The sequence below is a fragment of the Papilio xuthus genome, unplaced genomic scaffold, assembly GCF_000836235.2.
Source record: "Papilio xuthus unplaced genomic scaffold, Pxut_1.1 DF824992.1, whole genome shotgun sequence".
In the NCBI taxonomy this organism is placed as follows: domain Eukaryota; kingdom Metazoa; phylum Arthropoda; class Insecta; order Lepidoptera; family Papilionidae; genus Papilio; species Papilio xuthus.
This window is the reverse complement of record NW_013533657.1, coordinates 47200-66135: the sequence shown is the minus strand read 5'-3', so window position 1 is coordinate 66135 and position 18936 is coordinate 47200. Positions and strand designations below refer to the sequence as shown.

At 43.6% G+C, this 18936-nt stretch overlaps 2 protein-coding genes across 2 annotated transcripts; one reads left to right on the top strand and one right to left on the bottom strand.

Annotated features, from left to right (window-relative positions):
- Positions 1-203: 203 nt before the first annotated feature.
- LOC106126504 (uncharacterized) lies at positions 204-2591 on the top strand. The gene has a single exon (XM_013324214.1). The coding sequence runs from the start codon at positions 204-206 to the stop codon at positions 2589-2591; it is 2388 nt and encodes a 795-aa protein (XP_013179668.1).
- Positions 2592-5946: 3355 nt separating this feature from the next.
- On the bottom strand, positions 5947-16655 carry LOC106126503 (uncharacterized). The gene is made up of 10 exons (XM_013324212.1): positions 16446-16655; positions 14630-14792; positions 14329-14374; positions 9710-9912; positions 9231-9400; positions 8972-9150; positions 8180-8820; positions 6611-7880; positions 6404-6521; positions 5947-6109 (listed from the first exon to the last, which is right to left on the bottom strand). The coding sequence occupies exons 2-10, from the start codon at positions 14684-14686 to the stop codon at positions 5947-5949; spliced, it is 2847 nt and encodes a 948-aa protein (XP_013179666.1). The 5' UTR covers positions 14687-14792; positions 16446-16655.
- Positions 16656-18936: the final 2281 nt, after the last annotated feature.

The window sequence follows — 18936 nt, the reverse complement described above, 5'->3', positions numbered from 1 at the left end:
TTAATTATATTTGTGAAATCGTAGTGTGTTGTATATATGTTTTGTTAAGTTATCATCATAATTCTATAATAAACATTAAGTGAAGAGAACGATGCTTTTATTTTGAACAAAAGTTTGGTGCCGAAACCCGGGAGAAGAGTAATTGAACTATAGTGAATATATTAATATTGTGATTGTGTTACGAGAACATTGAACATTTAAAAATGTCTGAAGCATTAAAAGTGTGTCTGCGACGTCAAGAGGAGTTATTTGAGCGGGTTAGTAAAGCGCAGATTAATTACAAAAAATCGCCCAAAGATCGGCTTACTGTGAACTATATTGAAACGAAAATAGAGGCGTTAGATAAACTGTGGGAGTCATTCTTGAGTATTCATAACGAGATTGTTGCCGCTGTAGATAAATCTGAGAAATTGAAACTTAGCTATTTTGCCGAAGATATGTATTCAGAGTTTGAGGACATCTACGAGACCTATAAAATCAAATTAAAAGATGATCTGCAGATTTACCAGCCGACTTCATGTGTGAGCGCATCTAATAACCAACCCAATACTGTGGCGACATCTAGTGACGTGAGATTACCAACAATTCATTTGCCAACATTTTCTTGTGGATACGAAAGTTGGCAAACTTTCTTTGATATGTTTGTGTCGTTAATTCATACAAATGCTACACTAACCGCTGCTCAAAAACTACATTATCTGAAGAGCTGCTTATCTGGAGAAGCTGAAATACTACTTAAAAATCTATCAACAACCGATGTAAATTATAACGAGGCGTGGAGCCAGCTGGTTCGACGATACAACAATAAGCGCTTTAATACTAATGAAGTTATGAAACGTTTATTTTCCCAGAAGAATGTAACAAGTGAGTCGCCCGCTGCTTTAAAACAACTTTTAGATACAACATCATCCTGTTTAAAATCATTACAAAATTTGGAAATAGATACGAGTGCATGGGACGCTATCATAATTTATTTAGTAGTCACAAGAGTAGATGCAGAGACAAGAAAGCTATGGGAGTTAGAGGTGAGCCGAGTACATTCAGACGGTGAAGCAGATTCTTTACCTACCTGGGAGGAGCTGAAGAGATTTATCGAGACGAGATTTAGAACATTAGAAATGTTGGAGTCATCAAATCATTACAACTGTAGAGGAGCTAACACAACACAATACAACAACACTACGAGACAAACTACAAAACAGAGATCATTTCATTCATCAGTGGAAGAGGAGAAGAGAGAGTACACATGTGTAATATGTTCAGGACAACACTTATTATATCAGTGTAAGCAATTTGCAGCACAAACCCCAGAGAAGAGAACTGAGTACGTGCAATCAAATCATTTGTGCTTCAATTGCTTATCACCTAATCATAACGTGAGGAGTTGCTATTCAACTACGAGCTGTCGTCGTTGTGCTCGACGACATCATACACTACTGCATTATGAGAGAACATCTAACCGTGAAGAGAGATCAACTGCAGAGGTATATTCAAATCATGAGAATACATCCCCTGAAGTTCAAGAGCTAAGCCAACAACCTGAGAGAAAAATTGTAGCACATTTTACCAATGAGAGACAACTGAGTAGAGTATTACTGGCCACAGCTATGGTCAAAATCAAATCACCTACGGGTCACATACAAATCGTTCGAGCTTTGATTGACCAAGGATCTGAAGCGTCATTCATAACAGAAGCCACAGCACAAGTCCTGAAGTTAAAGCGAGTTTCAGTGAACAGTCTTATATCAGGAGTCGGAGAAGGTCAAACACAAACAAAGAGTATGGCTTCTTTTGAGATCTTATCTTTACACAATCCTGAGTTTTCCATCCAAGTCAATGCATTCGTATTGAAGAGATTAACTTCGTTTATACCATGCAGAGACTCATCTATACATGATTGGCCAGAGATCACCAACTTACCTTTGGCTGACCCTACCTACAGTACACCTGGACGGATTGATATTATTCTGGGTGCTGAAGTCTACGGAGAAATTCTACTAGATGGTCTTCTGAAACATTCGAAGTCATCTGGACCAGTTGCACAAAACACGCAATTGGGCTGGATATTATCTGGAAAAATCAAAAATGAGTTAGTACAAGAAAATAGAAATATTATCAGCATGCATATACAAGTAAAGGAAGATGAGCTTTTAAAACAATTTTGGGAGACAGAAGGAGAACCTGAAACTATCAAAAGGAGAAAGTCGAGAGAGAAAATGCAATGCAAAGAAATTTATGAAGAAACGACTGAGGAGGGAGACTTTCGAAATGCTTACGACGTTTATCTGCCATACCAAGGAGTGATCAGAGAGGTAAAACCGACTACGCAAGTAAGAGTGGAGTTCGACGCATCGAGCAAAGGAGTGAACGACGTGTCTTTAAATGACAATATTCTCGTCGGACCTACACTACAAAGTGATCTACGTCGTATTCTAATGAGATGGAGATACCATAGAATTTGTATCGTTGCAGAGTTATTTAAAATGTATCGTCAAGTTGTCAACGAGCAAGACAGATTTCCAAAGGATACTGTGGAGATCAAATACAGAAGAACCTCTTCAACATTACCAACTACTGAGACTTACCTTTGAAACATCTTGTGCACCTTACTTAGCCGTGAAGTGTCTGCAACAACTATTAAGAGATGAGCAACCAGATTATCCCTTAGCAGCACAAATTACACTACGAGATTACTATATGGACGATTTACTTACCGGATGTAAAACAACAGAGCAAACTATAGACAAATATCATCAAATGAATACTTTAATGAGAGCAGGTGGTTTTGAACTTCGAAAATGGTGCAGCAACAGCGAAGTGGAACACATCTGTAAAAAGAATAAAAGAAATAATCAGTTATTACATTTCAAGTATAATAATAACATCAAGACATTAGATATTACCTGGAACAAGACCAACGATGAATTTGAGTATCACTTGCAACTACCTAAAAATAAGGAGAATCGAGAGGATGTAACTAAAAGAAAGCTGTCTGAAATAGCGCGTCTTTACAACCCAATGAACTGCATAGCATCTATTGGGGTCAGAGCGAGGAGTTTTAAACAAAACCTGTGGAGAATAAATTTATCATGGGATGAGAAGATCACCCCACAACTATTACACGAGTGGCAACAAGTCAAAGATGACTTACTTAAACTAGAGAAGATATACATACCGAGATGGTTACGCAATAGAACATCTGAGATACTTACCAAGCTGGAACGAGAGCAGTGGAGACACGTGGGTATACATCAGAACCCGGCTGACAGCGCGTCTAGAGAACGAGGAGAAACGTCTTACCGAGCTAAATCTAAATTACCTGACGAACTTCAGCATCTTCTAGCAGACGAGGAAACAGCATGGAGGTACCATCCTCCGCACGAACCGAACTTCGGAGGAGTATTTAGAGAAGCTGATGTTCGCACAACAATAGTGCATCTGAAAAGAGTAAGTGTAGAATCTGAGATTCTACACTTACCTTTGAGGAGCTAATGATCATCTTGAGGCAAATCGAATCTTTTCTTAATTCATCATCCTTGTCCTACCTGAGTGCTAATTCAGATACGGAGTAGTGTAAATTCTTAATTTCATTGTGTGTGTACGTGTGTTTTAATTTTCTTTCAATTATTTCTTTTATATAGAGTCTAGAGTTATTTTATATTGATCTTTCTTATTGTATAGAGTTTAGTGCTATCTTATCATTCATATTTCTTCTTTTATAGAGTCGAGTTTTGTCTTTTATAATTTTAATGTGTTATTGTTACTTAAGCATAGATTGCCATGGTGGGCGGTAGCAGTGTATAGTATTCAGTGTAAGAGATTTTGAGTTTGTATAGAGTTTGAAAGGACTACGTCCTTTGGTGGGCGGGATGTCTAAGCGTAATTCGATTGTATTACGTCAGAGGGCGCCACTAAAAAGGTAAAAGGTTACTGGCACACAGTGGCGCCGTGATATTTTATTTCTCTATTTTATCGAGTGTGTTTTGTTTTTTTTTTCAGTGTGTAAAACGAGTGAGTAACAATGAGCAGACAATAGTGTGTTGTCCTAATTAATTATATTTGTGAAATCGTAGTGTGTTGTATATATGTTTTGTTAAGTTATCATCATAATTCTATAATAAACATTAAGTGAAGAGAACGATGCTTTTATTTTGAACAATCAGTATAAAAAAATAAAGCTGAAATTAAACGTCCGCATGAAAAGTTAAAAGTCCCAGCATTCATAACACCTATATGCAATTCATAAATAGTATCATTTTAACTAAAGGAGGCACATTTAACTCGAGCCATTCACTCGACTCATACACCAAATGAAGTTTCATGCAGATGTAATGCACAAGTGAAAGCCACTCGAAGACGAAAGGGGCGGGGGATCGTTAGCGCGGCCTACAGGGTTCGGGGTTTCCGGGGGTTGGGGGGGGGGGGGGGGAGGTTCGTACAGCTTTTGTCCTGTGATAGATATAAAGCAGTAATAACATAAAGGGGTTTTTTAAACTTCAATTAAAATATAACTTTCTATTAGTATTTAAAATAAACATCATTTTAAAGATTTAAGACTAGTTAGAATAGAATTGCTAACTATGGTATAATGTAGCAGGTATCTTTAACTGTACCGAATGTATTATACAACGCACTCAACATGAAATAACTTCAATTTGGTGATTTTTGTACGATATTTGAATTTGCTAAGCCGGCAGCAAGGGCCGTGCCCGTGTCTGATCCGGTCCACTCTCACCGCAGGTTGTTGAGTTTGATAAGACGATATGACTTTAGATTTGTCTCCTCCGCAGCCTTTCATGGGAATTATTTTATAATGTGCAGCTCCTCAACGGCGGCGCATTTACAACACGGTGACGTCACATGCACAGCCCAGCTCCTTGCATCGGTATCGGTGTGGAATGAAACAAAGGTGACATTTGTTCAAGATGTTTTATTTGGAAAATTCGAGCTCATTAACATTAGTTCAATAATCACATCGTCAATTGTATAGTGAAAGTGACACAACCTGTCGCGCGCGCGGCCTCGTGCCGGGCACACATACACTCGCCGCCGACGCGACGCTGGGCTGACGCCGGCCATGCCGCGGGCCGGGCTCCGAGCGAGCGCGCGACTTTACAGTATTTCAGATAAACTCTGAATATCATAATATCCTCCTTGCAAAATAAAGACGATATTATTTTAAGTACTTAAATACAATATTATACTGCTTTTGCTATCGTTGACGTAATTCACATTTCCTGCTAAATATATTTACATAATAGAACGCTTTTAATTAAAGTAACTTATTGAAATGACTAGACAACTAAGAATATTCGATGGCTTGTAACGTATTGGTTACGTCGCGTTCACTAACATATTATTAGAATAACCTGTCTCTTAATTCGTTTTGTTTTCAGTTTCAATTTGATCATCTTCATCGTTGTAACATTTTTTCATCAATAAAATGTTATGCGTACATTCATTATATTATTCAACAAAATCAAGTAATATTTTAATGTCAACGGGCGACGAGGTTTATTTACAAATGTAAAGTTCAGTCATATATATTTTATAACAAGATTTAAATAACTAGAAAAGTTTATTAAATTTTTGGAAATGAGACAAATGTAGGACAACCGGCGGCGTCCGGAGAATGCAAGGGGAAATGAAGACGTCGCGTCCGCTGCGAGTCGGCGAAGTCATTGGAAGTGTGAATGGACGGATCGCACGAGACCGACCGATGACTCTGCGGCTTGACTACTCACTCAGCACACACACATATATATATTATATAAAACACATAAATCGATCTCAAATAGTATACAGGGGGAAACACATGTCCTATAAAATATTAAAGATTAGTGTAATAATTCATACTTTTAAAGAGATTTTTTTAAGGAAACTGAGAAGTGTAAACATTAATAAATATAATGTACATATATGTTCAGGATTGTTACTGATTATTGCTTAGTATAGTTTGTTAGCGGCAGTTCGTTGTGCGTCCAGGTGCGAGCCGGGAGCTGCCGGGGCGCGGTGGTGGCGGGGCAGCAGCGCGGCGGGCGCGAGCGGGCCCAGCGGGCGGTACTCGCGGCCGGCGCGGGGCCGCAACGTGCTGGCGGCGCGCCGCGGACTGCGACACGACACACTCAGATACTCTACGTCGCGTATACATACATATGAACATACACTCAATATAAATAAACTAATGGCTCGACCTTCACCTAGTGCGGTGTAGAACCAACTATGACGTCGCAAGTGGGATTAAGATTAATTCACGCTCGTGACGTGGTATGAACCATCCACCATTCCATTTAATAGGTCGTTAAACTGTTATTTTATAAATTTTATTAAAAATTTCTTACGAGTATTTTAAAAAACCAGTATAAAATATTTATATCAAAAGATGAATAGAGTTACAGCTCACCAGGGCCCGGATGGAGCCGGCGCGTCCCCGGACGACTGCGAGGAGCACAGCGATAGCGTCTCCGCATAGTCAGACATGTCTGACGTGCCGCTCGACGTGCTGTGCGCGTCCGTCACGCCTGCGACACAAACAACAGTGTTAGAATGCATGGAGGACAAACATTCAAACATTGATTTATGTTTGTATTGAAGAGAGATGCATAGATACCTCGCGATTCCCCCGATGCATGCGGAGCGGTGCGAGGCAGCGGCGGGGCGGCGGGCGGAGGCGCGGCCGAGCGCAGCGACCAGCTCGACACACCCGAGTCGTTGGAGCTGCAGGAGTCGCGTGCACCAGCCGCCGCGGCGCCACCCCGCGCCCCGCCCCGCGCTCCCGCACCCCGCGCCGTGCACGCGCACGCCGCCCGCGCACGCGAGCCCGACAAATCTCTTAACGTTTCCATCGATGTCGCCGATCCCCCGCTTCCGACGCTCCCTTCGAACTCCTCGACGTCTTCGAGGAACCGCGACGAGTCGACGGAGCTGGAGCGACGGCCGCGCGCTCTCCGCCGTCCGTCCTTCTCGTCACCGGACGCGCGACCTTCGCTGGACTCCTCGGCGCACACGTTGTTCGTCTTGTCCGGGCACAGAGCCGGATTGCTAGCCGATTTTTCCTCGAGCAGCCTATTAATCGAACTTTTGACTGGATATTTTAATGTATGAAACGCAAAGCTGCCTATGGGCGACATCGGAGTATATCCGGCGGCCAACATGCGGTCTCTCAACCTGTCGCTGTCCAAGCTGCTGGGCTCCATCATGAGGTACTCGTCGGTGCCCCCGCTCTGTGCCCCACCGCAGGACCCTACTAAACCCGTGTCGCTCCGACGGTGTCCGCACTTTAGACAGACGCTATTTTTGCTGATTTTGGCTAAAGAGAAGGGTTTTAAGTTAGCTCCGATCGCGTCTAGTTCGCTTTCGGTTATTCCTACTTTTCTCAGCAGATCTTTCGCGTTTTCGTAATGTTCCAGAGATAAAGCGAAGCTTAAGTTCTCGTAATTGGCTAACGGCCCATCGTCTATTTCTGCATCGCATGTCTGATGCTCGTTGGTAGGGGGGCATTCTTGAAGCTGAGATTTTCTTCTCGTCTTTTGTGATAAGTCAACTGTAGCGTACAGTGCGTTAGGGCCGTCACTTGGCGCTGAATTTTCTTTATTTGGCGCAGGTTTCTCGATTGCATTTGTGTCCCTCCTACAGTACGGTAACCTAATCCAAGCCTGAGCCCAGTCCGTCACTCTGCGGCAGGGACAGTTTGCCACCTCAAAGTTTTCTTCACAATCTACTATCGTAGGTTCTTTAGACTTTTTCCCGAGTTTGAGTAAACATCCGCAAGGTTTCTTAAACACGAGAGTGTCAGTAGTGGAACTTCTGGTAATTTTAAACAATTCCCGATTCAAACATTCCTTGAGTCTTTTAGGTGTGTCGTAGTACTCTCCATCGATCTGCTAACAAATAATGTTTTATATGCACGAGCTACAGCTCAACGAGAGACGCATGGCTCGTTGGAACTTCTTGGATAGCACGGAGTTTGAAATAAAGAGATTAAAATATGATATTTAGTTTTGATTCGTACCCAACTAAAAACTAAACAGTTTCATTTCTATGTTTCGTGAGTGGAAAGGTGATTACCGAGTCCATTATATTGTGAATGTTCAGGAATTTTATCTTCATCGGTTTGGTAGCACGTCCTAAGAGAAATTTATATGCAAGTTATAAGAATTATACCACACAAAGATCTTACCTCTGCTGAAGGGACTTTCGGAACATCGTAATTTTCGTAAGGCCCAATTTTCTCTGTAAACGCGCTGAGTTGCGAATGGCTGCGCGAGCGGGCACAGCGCGGCGCACTGCTTACAGCGAGCACCAGCTCCGTCTGCTTGGCCGGTCTCCTGGGCGGCGTATCCGAACATCGGCAAACTTCTTCAGTCTTATTTACAACAGGCAAAGCTTCACAACTCTCTATATTATCACCTACACCATTATCATTTTGTACATTATAACTTTGAATATTTTCATTTAGTGCGTCCATAGTCCACGCGGGACTGAAGTGCTTAGCGCCCGGTGTAAGCGCGGCCGTGGAGGAGCGCGACATCGCGCCCAGCTTGCACATGCAGCTCCGGCAACGCTGCAGCTGCGCGCCGCCCCACGCGCTCCCTGCGCCGCTACCGCACCCCGTGCCCTCTGCATCGCTCACCGACACCGTGTCCCCAAGCCCCATGTCCTGATAGTGAGTGCGCTCCGCAGAGGGCCAGTACGGTGATACGGCACCCGCGTCCTCCGCACAGGGTTCCTCGTACAGACGCAAGTCTGCCGGCGGCCGCGCACGCTGCGCCGTGCTCGGCGCCGACCCGTGCGCCGGCTGCGTCCTCGAACTCTCCGCGCCTGCGCCGGGTAATTTAGTTGTTATAAATGCTCAATTAAACAACTATTTAATGTAAATAGTTGATTTACTTTTCTTACATATGCATATGCATGTAACAAGAATAAACCATGTCCCATTCGATCAGCAAGGTAATAAGTTTACTATAAGCACCTTCATTTTTCTTAAAAACAGCAAACCATCTGGTGGGAGAGACATTCCCACGAGAGGCACATTCGAACTCGCGCGCGATCTCCGCCGCCTGATCCGTCACTAGCACGTGCAGGCCGGCGCCGCGGCCGCAACGCACCCCGCCCTCCAGGCAGAAGCGACCTTGCGCTGCGCCGTACCGCCTGCCGAGTAACCACACATATAAAGGTGTGCTTCGAGTTAATCATAATTATTGGCAGGATCTGCTCGGTGCTAGCAGTACCTGAGATGCGAAAGCTCCCAAACGGCGAGTAGGCGCGGAGGCACACCCGCCACGAGCGCGGCATGCGGTGCGCGCAGCAGCAGGCGTGCCGGGCCCGCCGCCAGCCGGCTACCGCGAGCCACCACCACAAGCCACTGTCGCGCGCCGGCCACGTGCGCTTGCAGCTTCACCTGCGCATCTTACAAACTTTCACTACTAACACAACTCTCTGGTTTGCCCTAACTTACTGTCTATTTATGGAATTATTCGTCTCAAGAAAAAAAAAACATACAAAAAATAGATCTTTAGAAAACTCTATTCTTTTACTTTGCTCTACTTCTTATTTACTTGTTACCCTTCTTCAGTCGCGGTAGCGGATGTGCGGTGACAAGTTCATGGCCGGCGGAGATCACTTAACGTTTTGTAGTTTCGTATCCCTAAAAGTATATTTATGAGGAAAGCACCTTACCGCCAGAGGGCAGAAAAAGACGCGCACGAACCTGCCATTGCATAAGGCGCTCCCGGGTCTCGAAGGCCAGTACTGCGGTGTGGTCGCGACACACGAGCGCGAGCGTGTGTGAGTGCTTGTCGAGGGTGAAGCCCGCCTCGCAGCCCAAGTAGCCGTCCAGCGAGAGCGCTGCCTTGCTGGTGGCGCCGGCCCAACGTGCGCGTGCATCGCCATACAGCTGCAGCTGCACGCAGTCTGCACACATTTCACGAACCGCTTACACTACGTCTGCGAGTCGTTGACACATGTCAACGAAATCAACAACTAAGCAAACTATAATTTATCGACCGATGTAGCACATTATTGATAACTTTTTCTAACTACTACTACTGAACACTATTTCTTAAACCGTGGCAGTATTTGGGACTCAACTGGACCACGACTGACAACGAGAGGCCCAGCCTCGCCCGGCTGGCCGTGTGTCACAATCACTGACTTGAATTCACAGATGATCGTACCACGCTGCTGGAGATAACAATGGAACGGACAAAAAAATGGTCTGTCTCGGCAGTATTTCAAAACCGTGACGACATAGATTACTTCGAGAAGCAAGCGTATAACCTTTGCAAAGGCCGACAACGCATCTGCAGTTACTCTGGTATTGCGGATGTCCATAGATGTCTTTGATAATCTCGGTGTCACCGCTGCTCGCTTGCTCCCTTATTTCATACTTATTATTACATTTATATTACATAGTAGGCGTAAGCGTAGGCGTGGACGCTTGTCAACAGCTTTGTTGACGTTGCACGTCAAACGAAAACCCTCTTCATTGCAGGTCATAAATAACTTTAGTTAGATTCGTTAGAATGTGGAGGGAGGTTCAATCGTAGCCACAAGCGATCATTTTCAATTTAAATTAGTGAGAACGGTTTAAAATTGTACGCAGCGGCGCCGTCGCCGAGTCGTGCAATTAATGCGTGGTGCAGCGCGGCGAGTGCGGCGCTCGTTATACGCCGCACGCCGCCACTGCAATTTGCGTTTCGATGAACGCTTTAATTAACAAAGTACGACTGTCGCCCGCCGCCGCGCCGTCCACAGCGTCGGTCGTGCCGAAGCGGGCAAAACATCGGCCGCGCGGATGTCTGCCTCGCTTGACCGACGACAAAGCCATCAACGTCGCTCATATGCTCAATTACAATCCCTTTAATTGGAATACTTTGCAAATTAATTAGAATTAAGTAAATGTTCCTGCGGCAAATCATTACCGCTGGATGCCCTACAACCGTCGCCCGAGGATCTTTTAAAGAAATTAGGAAACTTTGTTCAGTCGCCACTAAAAGTATATCGGCAACAACTTCCATACTGCAATATTGTAATTAAATCTCAGCGATACGTGGGCAAAGAACAAAGAACGACAGAGGGTCAAAGAATAGCAAAAAACAAAAAGTTGTCAACTCAATTGTCGTGATCACCCGCATAGAAACATAGAAAACTATTATTAACATACTATAAATAAGTAAGGTTCACGCGTAACATCTAACGATTAGGCGAAGCGCGGGAAGGGTAATTGAGCGGCCCGTTACTTATCCCGGCGGCGGCCGACAGCGCCCAGCTCAATTTGTAACTAACAGCTCAGAACTTGCTCTATTTGCTTACTTAATGACTCAAATGTAAGGACAGACTGGGGGTAATTGTTACGTGTCGCGTTAGTTTTAGATGAACAATCGATAACTAATAAAACAATGACAAAACAAAGTATTGAAAATGTAATTATTAAATTACTTACAAATTTATACCTAAAAATGTCGCAGCTGTCGTAGCCACAGTTATTACAATGTTTGTCTTCATAGTACCAAATATATTTTCGAATCACTCCTTTAACACAAGGAAACTAATGTGGAAATCGAACCTATTTGTCAAAAATGAATTTCATAGCGACAGTCACGTAGCACAGAGAGGACTCTACCGAACCCCTCACCTCCCCGCCGCGCAACCTAACAATCCTCGCTGCTTAGTATTCAGCGCAATCTCGCGCTGATACACTCGGCGCTCGTCACTCGTCGCCTACGTAGGTAGATACTACGCGATGCTACGACGCCCGAGCGCTGCGTCGCTACATCGTTACGCCACGTCGTTATTCAGAGCGAGTTGTCGCCGAAAGCCGTTTTGTTCGAACCGCGCCGTCACAAATTCCTATTTCACTTTGTATAGGTGCCTTTCTATTTAATTTCTTCAGAGCGACGATTTCGAAATTTTATTCAGCCGCCGCCGCCGAGCTGCCGCCCCGCGAGGTGTCCTTTCAGCCGCACGCATTGTGTTGCTGAGCATCTGAATACATCACGTCACATCACATCGACTTTAATCATTTTTATTATAGATTGTCACAGTAAAACCGCTGCTCGGCAAAATTTATCTCTACAAATTTGATTTAAAAATAAACTACGTAACTTTTCTTTTTTTTTAACGAAACACGAATAACTCAGTTTGATTTTCTAGTTTGCAGTTTGCTGGAGAATACTGTGCTTGGAATTATTTCTAAGTAGATTGTCAAATAGAAAACATGGAGATCTTTTGAGTCAAGGCAGAGGCAGGGGTTGCGACGGGGGCTAGGAGAGACACCAGCGGTAACGGTGGGCGCGGGAAGGGAAGTCTTCGGGGAGCAATTACATGAGGCAAGCGGCCGCGCCGGCATACAGGCGCGCCCGAGACAGAAGCTACAAATTGCGCATTTAGAGCTCAGATAAGTTATCGGATCTTCCCTTCTATTATATACATAATATGTTAATAAAGACATTTTCTATACGCGGGAGTAAGTTCAGACAATTTGCTTTAGCAACATGAGCTTACATTAAACACAAGTATACTTTCAAGTATTCCAAAGTCTGAAAATCTACTGACAAGGATGTGCATTTCCTTTCTCATGTAACGTAATATGTCTCAAAAGACCCTGTGAGAACACGGCAGGGGGCGGCGAGGGCGTGGGCGCATGCCGACGAAGCAATACAAACACCGCGGTAATAGTGCTTATGCCCGTTTAAGCGGCTCCTCTTCCCCCTGCCCCGGCACCCCTCACATTATCGTTCTTTTTACTAGGACGCGCCGCAGCCAACAAGCCGCAGCGACAAACAAAGTCAAGCTGTTGTGAACCGATGAATAGATCATTCATGTATGCCAGCCAACGGCTATTAAAATTATTATTGAAATTTAACATGGTGATAGCGAGCCTGTAGCATTGTGCCGTCACCGACCACCGCCGCACTTTGCTACGCCGAGAAAGTTTTGCCAGCACGACTCCATTGATATTGTCTATGCTTATAAGTCGCATTGGAGCCTCACACCTCACGACACATGTATTTACGTTTATTGAGAGGTGACATCGAACACTACGAGTGCACTACTGCCTCATATTACAGCAAGGGAGTACTCTGGGGACGGCAGCAATTACCAAACAACTTTTAAGTTCCCCACGCTATTTTATGCATAACTATTAAAGTGAATTCTTACGTTAATAAATACATTCAAAGAGAACGGACCGACTCCGCTCACTCGACACAACATTAAGGTGACCCAGCACTTGTGTTTTTAACCGACTTCAAAAAGAAGGAGGTTACCAATTCGTCTGTATGTTCTTTATTTATATTTCATGGTATTATGAAATAGAGAAAAGATTATGTTTAACTGAAGAATCCGACTGCAGTGACACATCTATTAACAGATATTATCTCTGTTGTTGTTGTCGGAGGAGGAGGGAATGAAAGGAAGGACAACATTTATTATTTCAAGTTCCAGTCGAAATCCAGTGTGATAATATAGTAGTTATATATTTCTTCATCTAATACTTTACGACACGACTTGTACCGGCGGCACCTACGAGTTAATTATTTCGGCAAACTAAAACATTTTGTATGTAGCAGGATACGAACTATTTCCTCGCAAATGGTCATAAATGTATCGGACGGGTTTTTCCCCCGAATGCTACACCCCGCATCACATTATCAGATAGACGAAGAAAATAGCAAGAAAAAAGTCTTAGTAAAATTAATCCATAATTAATATGTAAACTGACAACATACAGCCAAGACGACGTCTATGTAATGCAAAGTTTAATATAGCAAGTTGTTTCCTATCTCTCATTCTATGTTTAACAAGGAATGCTATTGAAATTCTCAACCTCAGTATTCGTATATAATATCGATGTTGGATCTTGTCTGACCGTTCACTTCCACTGACAAAACTGTTATCTCTTACATTATTGTGCAGATGTTTGACTGAGAATACCAACGGTAACTTTATTGTTAAACATTAAATCTGCACGTAGCTGTGCTTCTTTTGTTAATTAACGCGATTTGCGCGGGAGGAGGGGCGGGAGGTGGCGGGGGTGGGGTGGGGTGGAGTGGGGGAGGGGGGTTGATTGTTGGCATACGTCACACGTTCATTAATTAACATGGTAATTATTAACGTCACCGAGCAGAATGCTTTTAGCAGGCATGTGTACACTTTGTATAGTATAATAATAAGCAAAAGTCGATGAGCAGAGGAAAAATGAACTATGTAAATATGTGTGAAATAAAATAAATCAACTGATTATAAACAATAATTGTGTGGAGCGAGTCCGGGCGAGGCGCGCACACTACCGTACAGCAACACAGCACAGCACAGAACAACACTCACCCGCTACAGGCGACAGTTTCCGCATCACGCACCATCGCGACTTCCACTGCAACACAACACAACACAATCACATTGCCGTAAAGTGAAATTTTAATCTCATACATATTTTGCCGATGACATTACGAAGGCTCGTGTCGTAAATATTTCTGCCGGCCACTCGGCATCGGTCACGCTCGTGAATTCAAATTCTATATTTCAACTTGTATCGTGAACCATATCTTAACACAAGACTAGAGCTAACTAGAGCGAGATGGTCAACGGTGACGTCACGCGATTGCGACAGTAGCAGTGCCGGGCTGACCTTCTTGCCGTCGCGGAACTTGACGGTGCCTTCGATAATGGTGCTGTCGTCCGCCATCGCGCATGTCGCACTACAACCGCGCCGCAGTCGCGCCGCAGTCGTGCCGCAGTCGTGCCGCTGTCGCGTCAGTGTGGAGCTGAGGCGACTAGGCGCCACACAAGCGCTGTAACAAATTACATATGTATTCGTTTGTCAGAAAGCATTGCGCATCTCATCTCATCTCATCTCATTGCCAATGTTCAGCCTCGAGCAACACAACAATACAATCTCTTAATCTCTTTCAATGTATATATGTAATACATGTTTTTAAATTTTTCTTTGTCCTTTACTTTTTTCTTTTTTGATAATATTAATACTTTAATCTTAATATTCATTTTTAATTCTTAATACTTATTCCGATTATAAACGCGAATGTTTTGATCGTTGGATATAATTTAAAACAAATATATAACGGTCTGGTAAACCTTCTACGTCATATTTTTTGACCCCAAAAAAATATGCAGTTCCCGTGCAATATTATTTCTTATCGTCAGTTTGGGTTTCAGCGTCTGTGTCGATTGCGGCAGGTTTGTAGTTTACTGACTACAATTCAAGACATAAGCAAACATAAAGACACAGCGACTTTCATAAGTGTGAGTTCACAGCGCCTGATAAAATAATGCTTAATGAATTTATTACTGTAATATATTACTTATGTATTTAAGTATTGATATATTTTTTAGATATACAGAGAATACCCAAGGTCAGTGGTTCGTTCGAGCGCGATAACGATGACAGCATGTAACAGATCGAACATAATCTGCCAGATTAAGAGATAAGGCACGCCGAGACATGGATGGATGTCGCGAGGGTCGCGGCCGCTTGAAGGTCGAGCGCCAAGGTGCGCTACCACCTCGAGCATCAAACAGGCAATACCAACTGTCTGATATAATCCTTAAACCTTACTTATTTAATGTTAATTTTTTATTTATGTAAAATGCGTTCTCTGTTAATTTAACGATACGATATATCAGAAGAAATTCGATGTGTGCCAAGGGGTAGATGACATGAATCCTATACTGAGCTGCTATAATCTCCTCCATCTGTGTCCAGTACTTCCTACATTATCTTCCGCGCAGCTACGATATCTCACACTCATCTAATTACGATGACATCTCACACACGGCGGCCTCTCGCTCGGGTTTCTCGTGGTCCTCCACACTGACTGTGCCCCGGTGTGAGTAGATAATCGTTTTTTTTTTTCAAATAAATGTAAAAGTTACTTCAAAATACTAAAAGTGATTTCTACAATTCCTACAAGTCCACATGAATAATTCAAAAACTATTTGTCAGTTTTCATAAAAAAATTGGCCACATGTTGATAAGCATTCCTTTTGGAATAGACAAAAGAATGTCTACAACTAGCTTTTCTAAATCTAATATAGATTATCACCTAGCGACGCCCTTGACAAGCTGTCCAACATCACAGCCTGACTATGTTGCCCAGCCTGGCCTTGTCTGTCCACTCTGCCTAACCTGGTCAGCTTCAAATTTCGTAATTTCATACCGTTTGTTGAGATCTGATGGAATTTATAGCTAGCTCACCTAAGTATTTTGAGAGCAGATAAGTTTAGGAGCGACAGCATGGCGCGGGGTGCGGGGCGCGGGTTGCGGAACGGGGCGCCAAAGTTTTTACTTTACAAGTTTCTCCGCTTGTCAGTTCGAAAAAAAAACCAATGCAATATCAAGATTTAAAAAAAAAACAGAAATTGTAAGGTTGTAAGTAAATTTGTTCATTGATGAAATACCTGTCATTTGAACTTTTATGAACTCTTACCGTTTTTATACATTTTATGCTATTGTCACAGTATCGCATCGCAAAGCACACTCTTCTCATCAGTCATCACAAAAAGGATTGCGTTTTGCATCTCTTGTCACTTGTTTTCAATCACCTACGACGGACAATAAGCAACTCACTTTACGAAAACTTCGCGCTCAAAAGTGTGCCACGACACGGGAGACACGCGCCAGCGGCAACGAGCGCGGCGTGCGGACGCAGGACTACTGGCGGCCGGGACCGGGAGTGGGAGCGCCGGGACGCCGGGACGCCGCGAGTGCAGCGAGGGGTGCGGACCCGGGGCGAGGGGTGCGGGGCGCGCAGCGCGGGGCGCGGGGTGCGAGCAGGGACCACCGGGAATGCCGGGATTTCGTCGTAGTGCTTAGGCGAGTTCCTTGATACCCCTAGAGATTTGTTTCCTTGATTTTTTGTTACGTCAGCAAGAGAGACCTCTGTTCCCGAATTATGTCTGAATATAACTTATCGACGCCGACCTACAAAATTAACTGTGTCAGTAGTCACATTCACAAGGCCTCTTTGGCGGGAAATCGAATGTGAAAAGTGTAATTCCATACTTTGAAAGTGCTGCAGTGAACAGTCGCGACCTTGTGGAAATATGTTACTCGTAAGTAGTACATAGATTATTTATAGAGAAAGTAATATTGTGTAAATAAAAATTGTATGCATGAGTTTTACAAGCCATCTTAAAACATTTAATACTTGCAATCCTTAAGAAAAAAATGTTATATCGATTTTTACGATACGAATTATAAGAAAATTTCCTCTTCAGATGTTATTAAATCCGTTCAGTTAAAAATTCAATTTCCCGAAGCTATCCCGGCATTCATAAAGGCTCTGCAAAGTTTACGACCTCAATATGGAGCACAGGAATTATGTCCTCCATTCGCCGTCGACTTATCGCGTTCGCCTCGCATCGTATCGCATCGCATCGCATCGCATCGCATCGTATCACACGACGCGGATACAATAATCCATACAGATGTACATAACAACTCTGTAACTGGTCAGCGTCAGCACAAGGGTAAGGACAACTATACCTAATAACGGGTCTGTAACAAAGCATATAGAAAAAATTAACTTTTTTGTCAGTTTGTCTGTTTGTATGTATGACAATATGTATGACTTTGGTGACGCGGAGACGTCACCGTATATTGTCGTAAATAATAGCCAGTTGACGTTGACTTATTTACAAGCCCACCGGTTGCGGTATCGTAATCGCCATTTCTGTCAACGTTGAAGCGTCTTCTTTTGCTTTGTTCTCCACTTCGGATAACTTGCATTGCAGCTCACAAATATTCTTAGGTGTAAATTTTTACCGTCACTTATAAATAAACTAATAAAGAGTGTTGCAGAGGCCGCGGCGCGGGATTACGGCCCTCGCCGGCCGCTAAGCCGACGTCCATGTAATATAATCTATATACCGTCTAAGTCCATAAGTCAACACACTATCATAATAAATCTATAAATGTTTTTAAAGATAAATGTGTTTCAAAAAAGGTAAGCGATAACAATCGGTGCTTTAGGAATGCAAAATATCGTAATATTTTATATGGCGGTCTACTTCTGTTGGCACGTGTTCGTATACACCAAAGCAACGCGGGCACGTGTTCGTGTACAGTACTGTGAAACAGTAGCAATAAGTAGTGCAACTACTCAATCTATATTTCATTATTTATTTATTTTTTATACTTTATACGTGTTATTTTAAATTTTTTGTTATAACAGAAGGGGGCAAACGAGCAGCGGGAACACCGAAGTGTTCAACGACGCCCATGGACATCAGCAATACCAGAGGAACCGCAGATGCGTTGCCGGCCTTTGAGGTGGTGATAGGCTCGCTTCTTGAAGGACCCTAAGTCGTATTGGTTTGGAAATACCGCCGAGGACAGACCGTTCCACAACGCGGCTGTGCGAGGCAAGAAGTTGCGCGAGAATCGCACCGTTGTGGAATGCCAGCCATCCAGGTGGTGTGGATGGAACCTGGCGGTTTGTCGTGTCGTCCGATGACGGAACTCGGCGGCAGGAATCGTTCCAAACAATTCTTCAGAGCACTCCCCGTGGTATATGCGGTAGAAAATGCAGAGGGAACTAACGTCCCTCCGCAGCGCCAGAGTGTCGAGCCGATCAGTAAGAGCTCGGTCGTTGACGATTCGAATCGCTCTCCGTTGTATGCGGTCAAATGGAAGAAGCTGGTACTGGGGTGCTCACGCCCAGAGATGCGAGCAGTATTCCATATGGGGCCGAACTTGCGCCTCATACAGTTGAATTTTGTAAAGTTTCAACAATATACGAACCTTTACAAATATAATATATAATTTTTATTATTGTGTCGTGTTATCGAGTGTCGGCTGCCGGTTGCCGACCGCCGGCCGCCGGCCGCTGTCGAAACTCTATCGCGCGATCTATCAGGGGATTACAAAGTAAATCCCTCATTTACGACGTAAATTAATGATGATTACAAATAACGTTT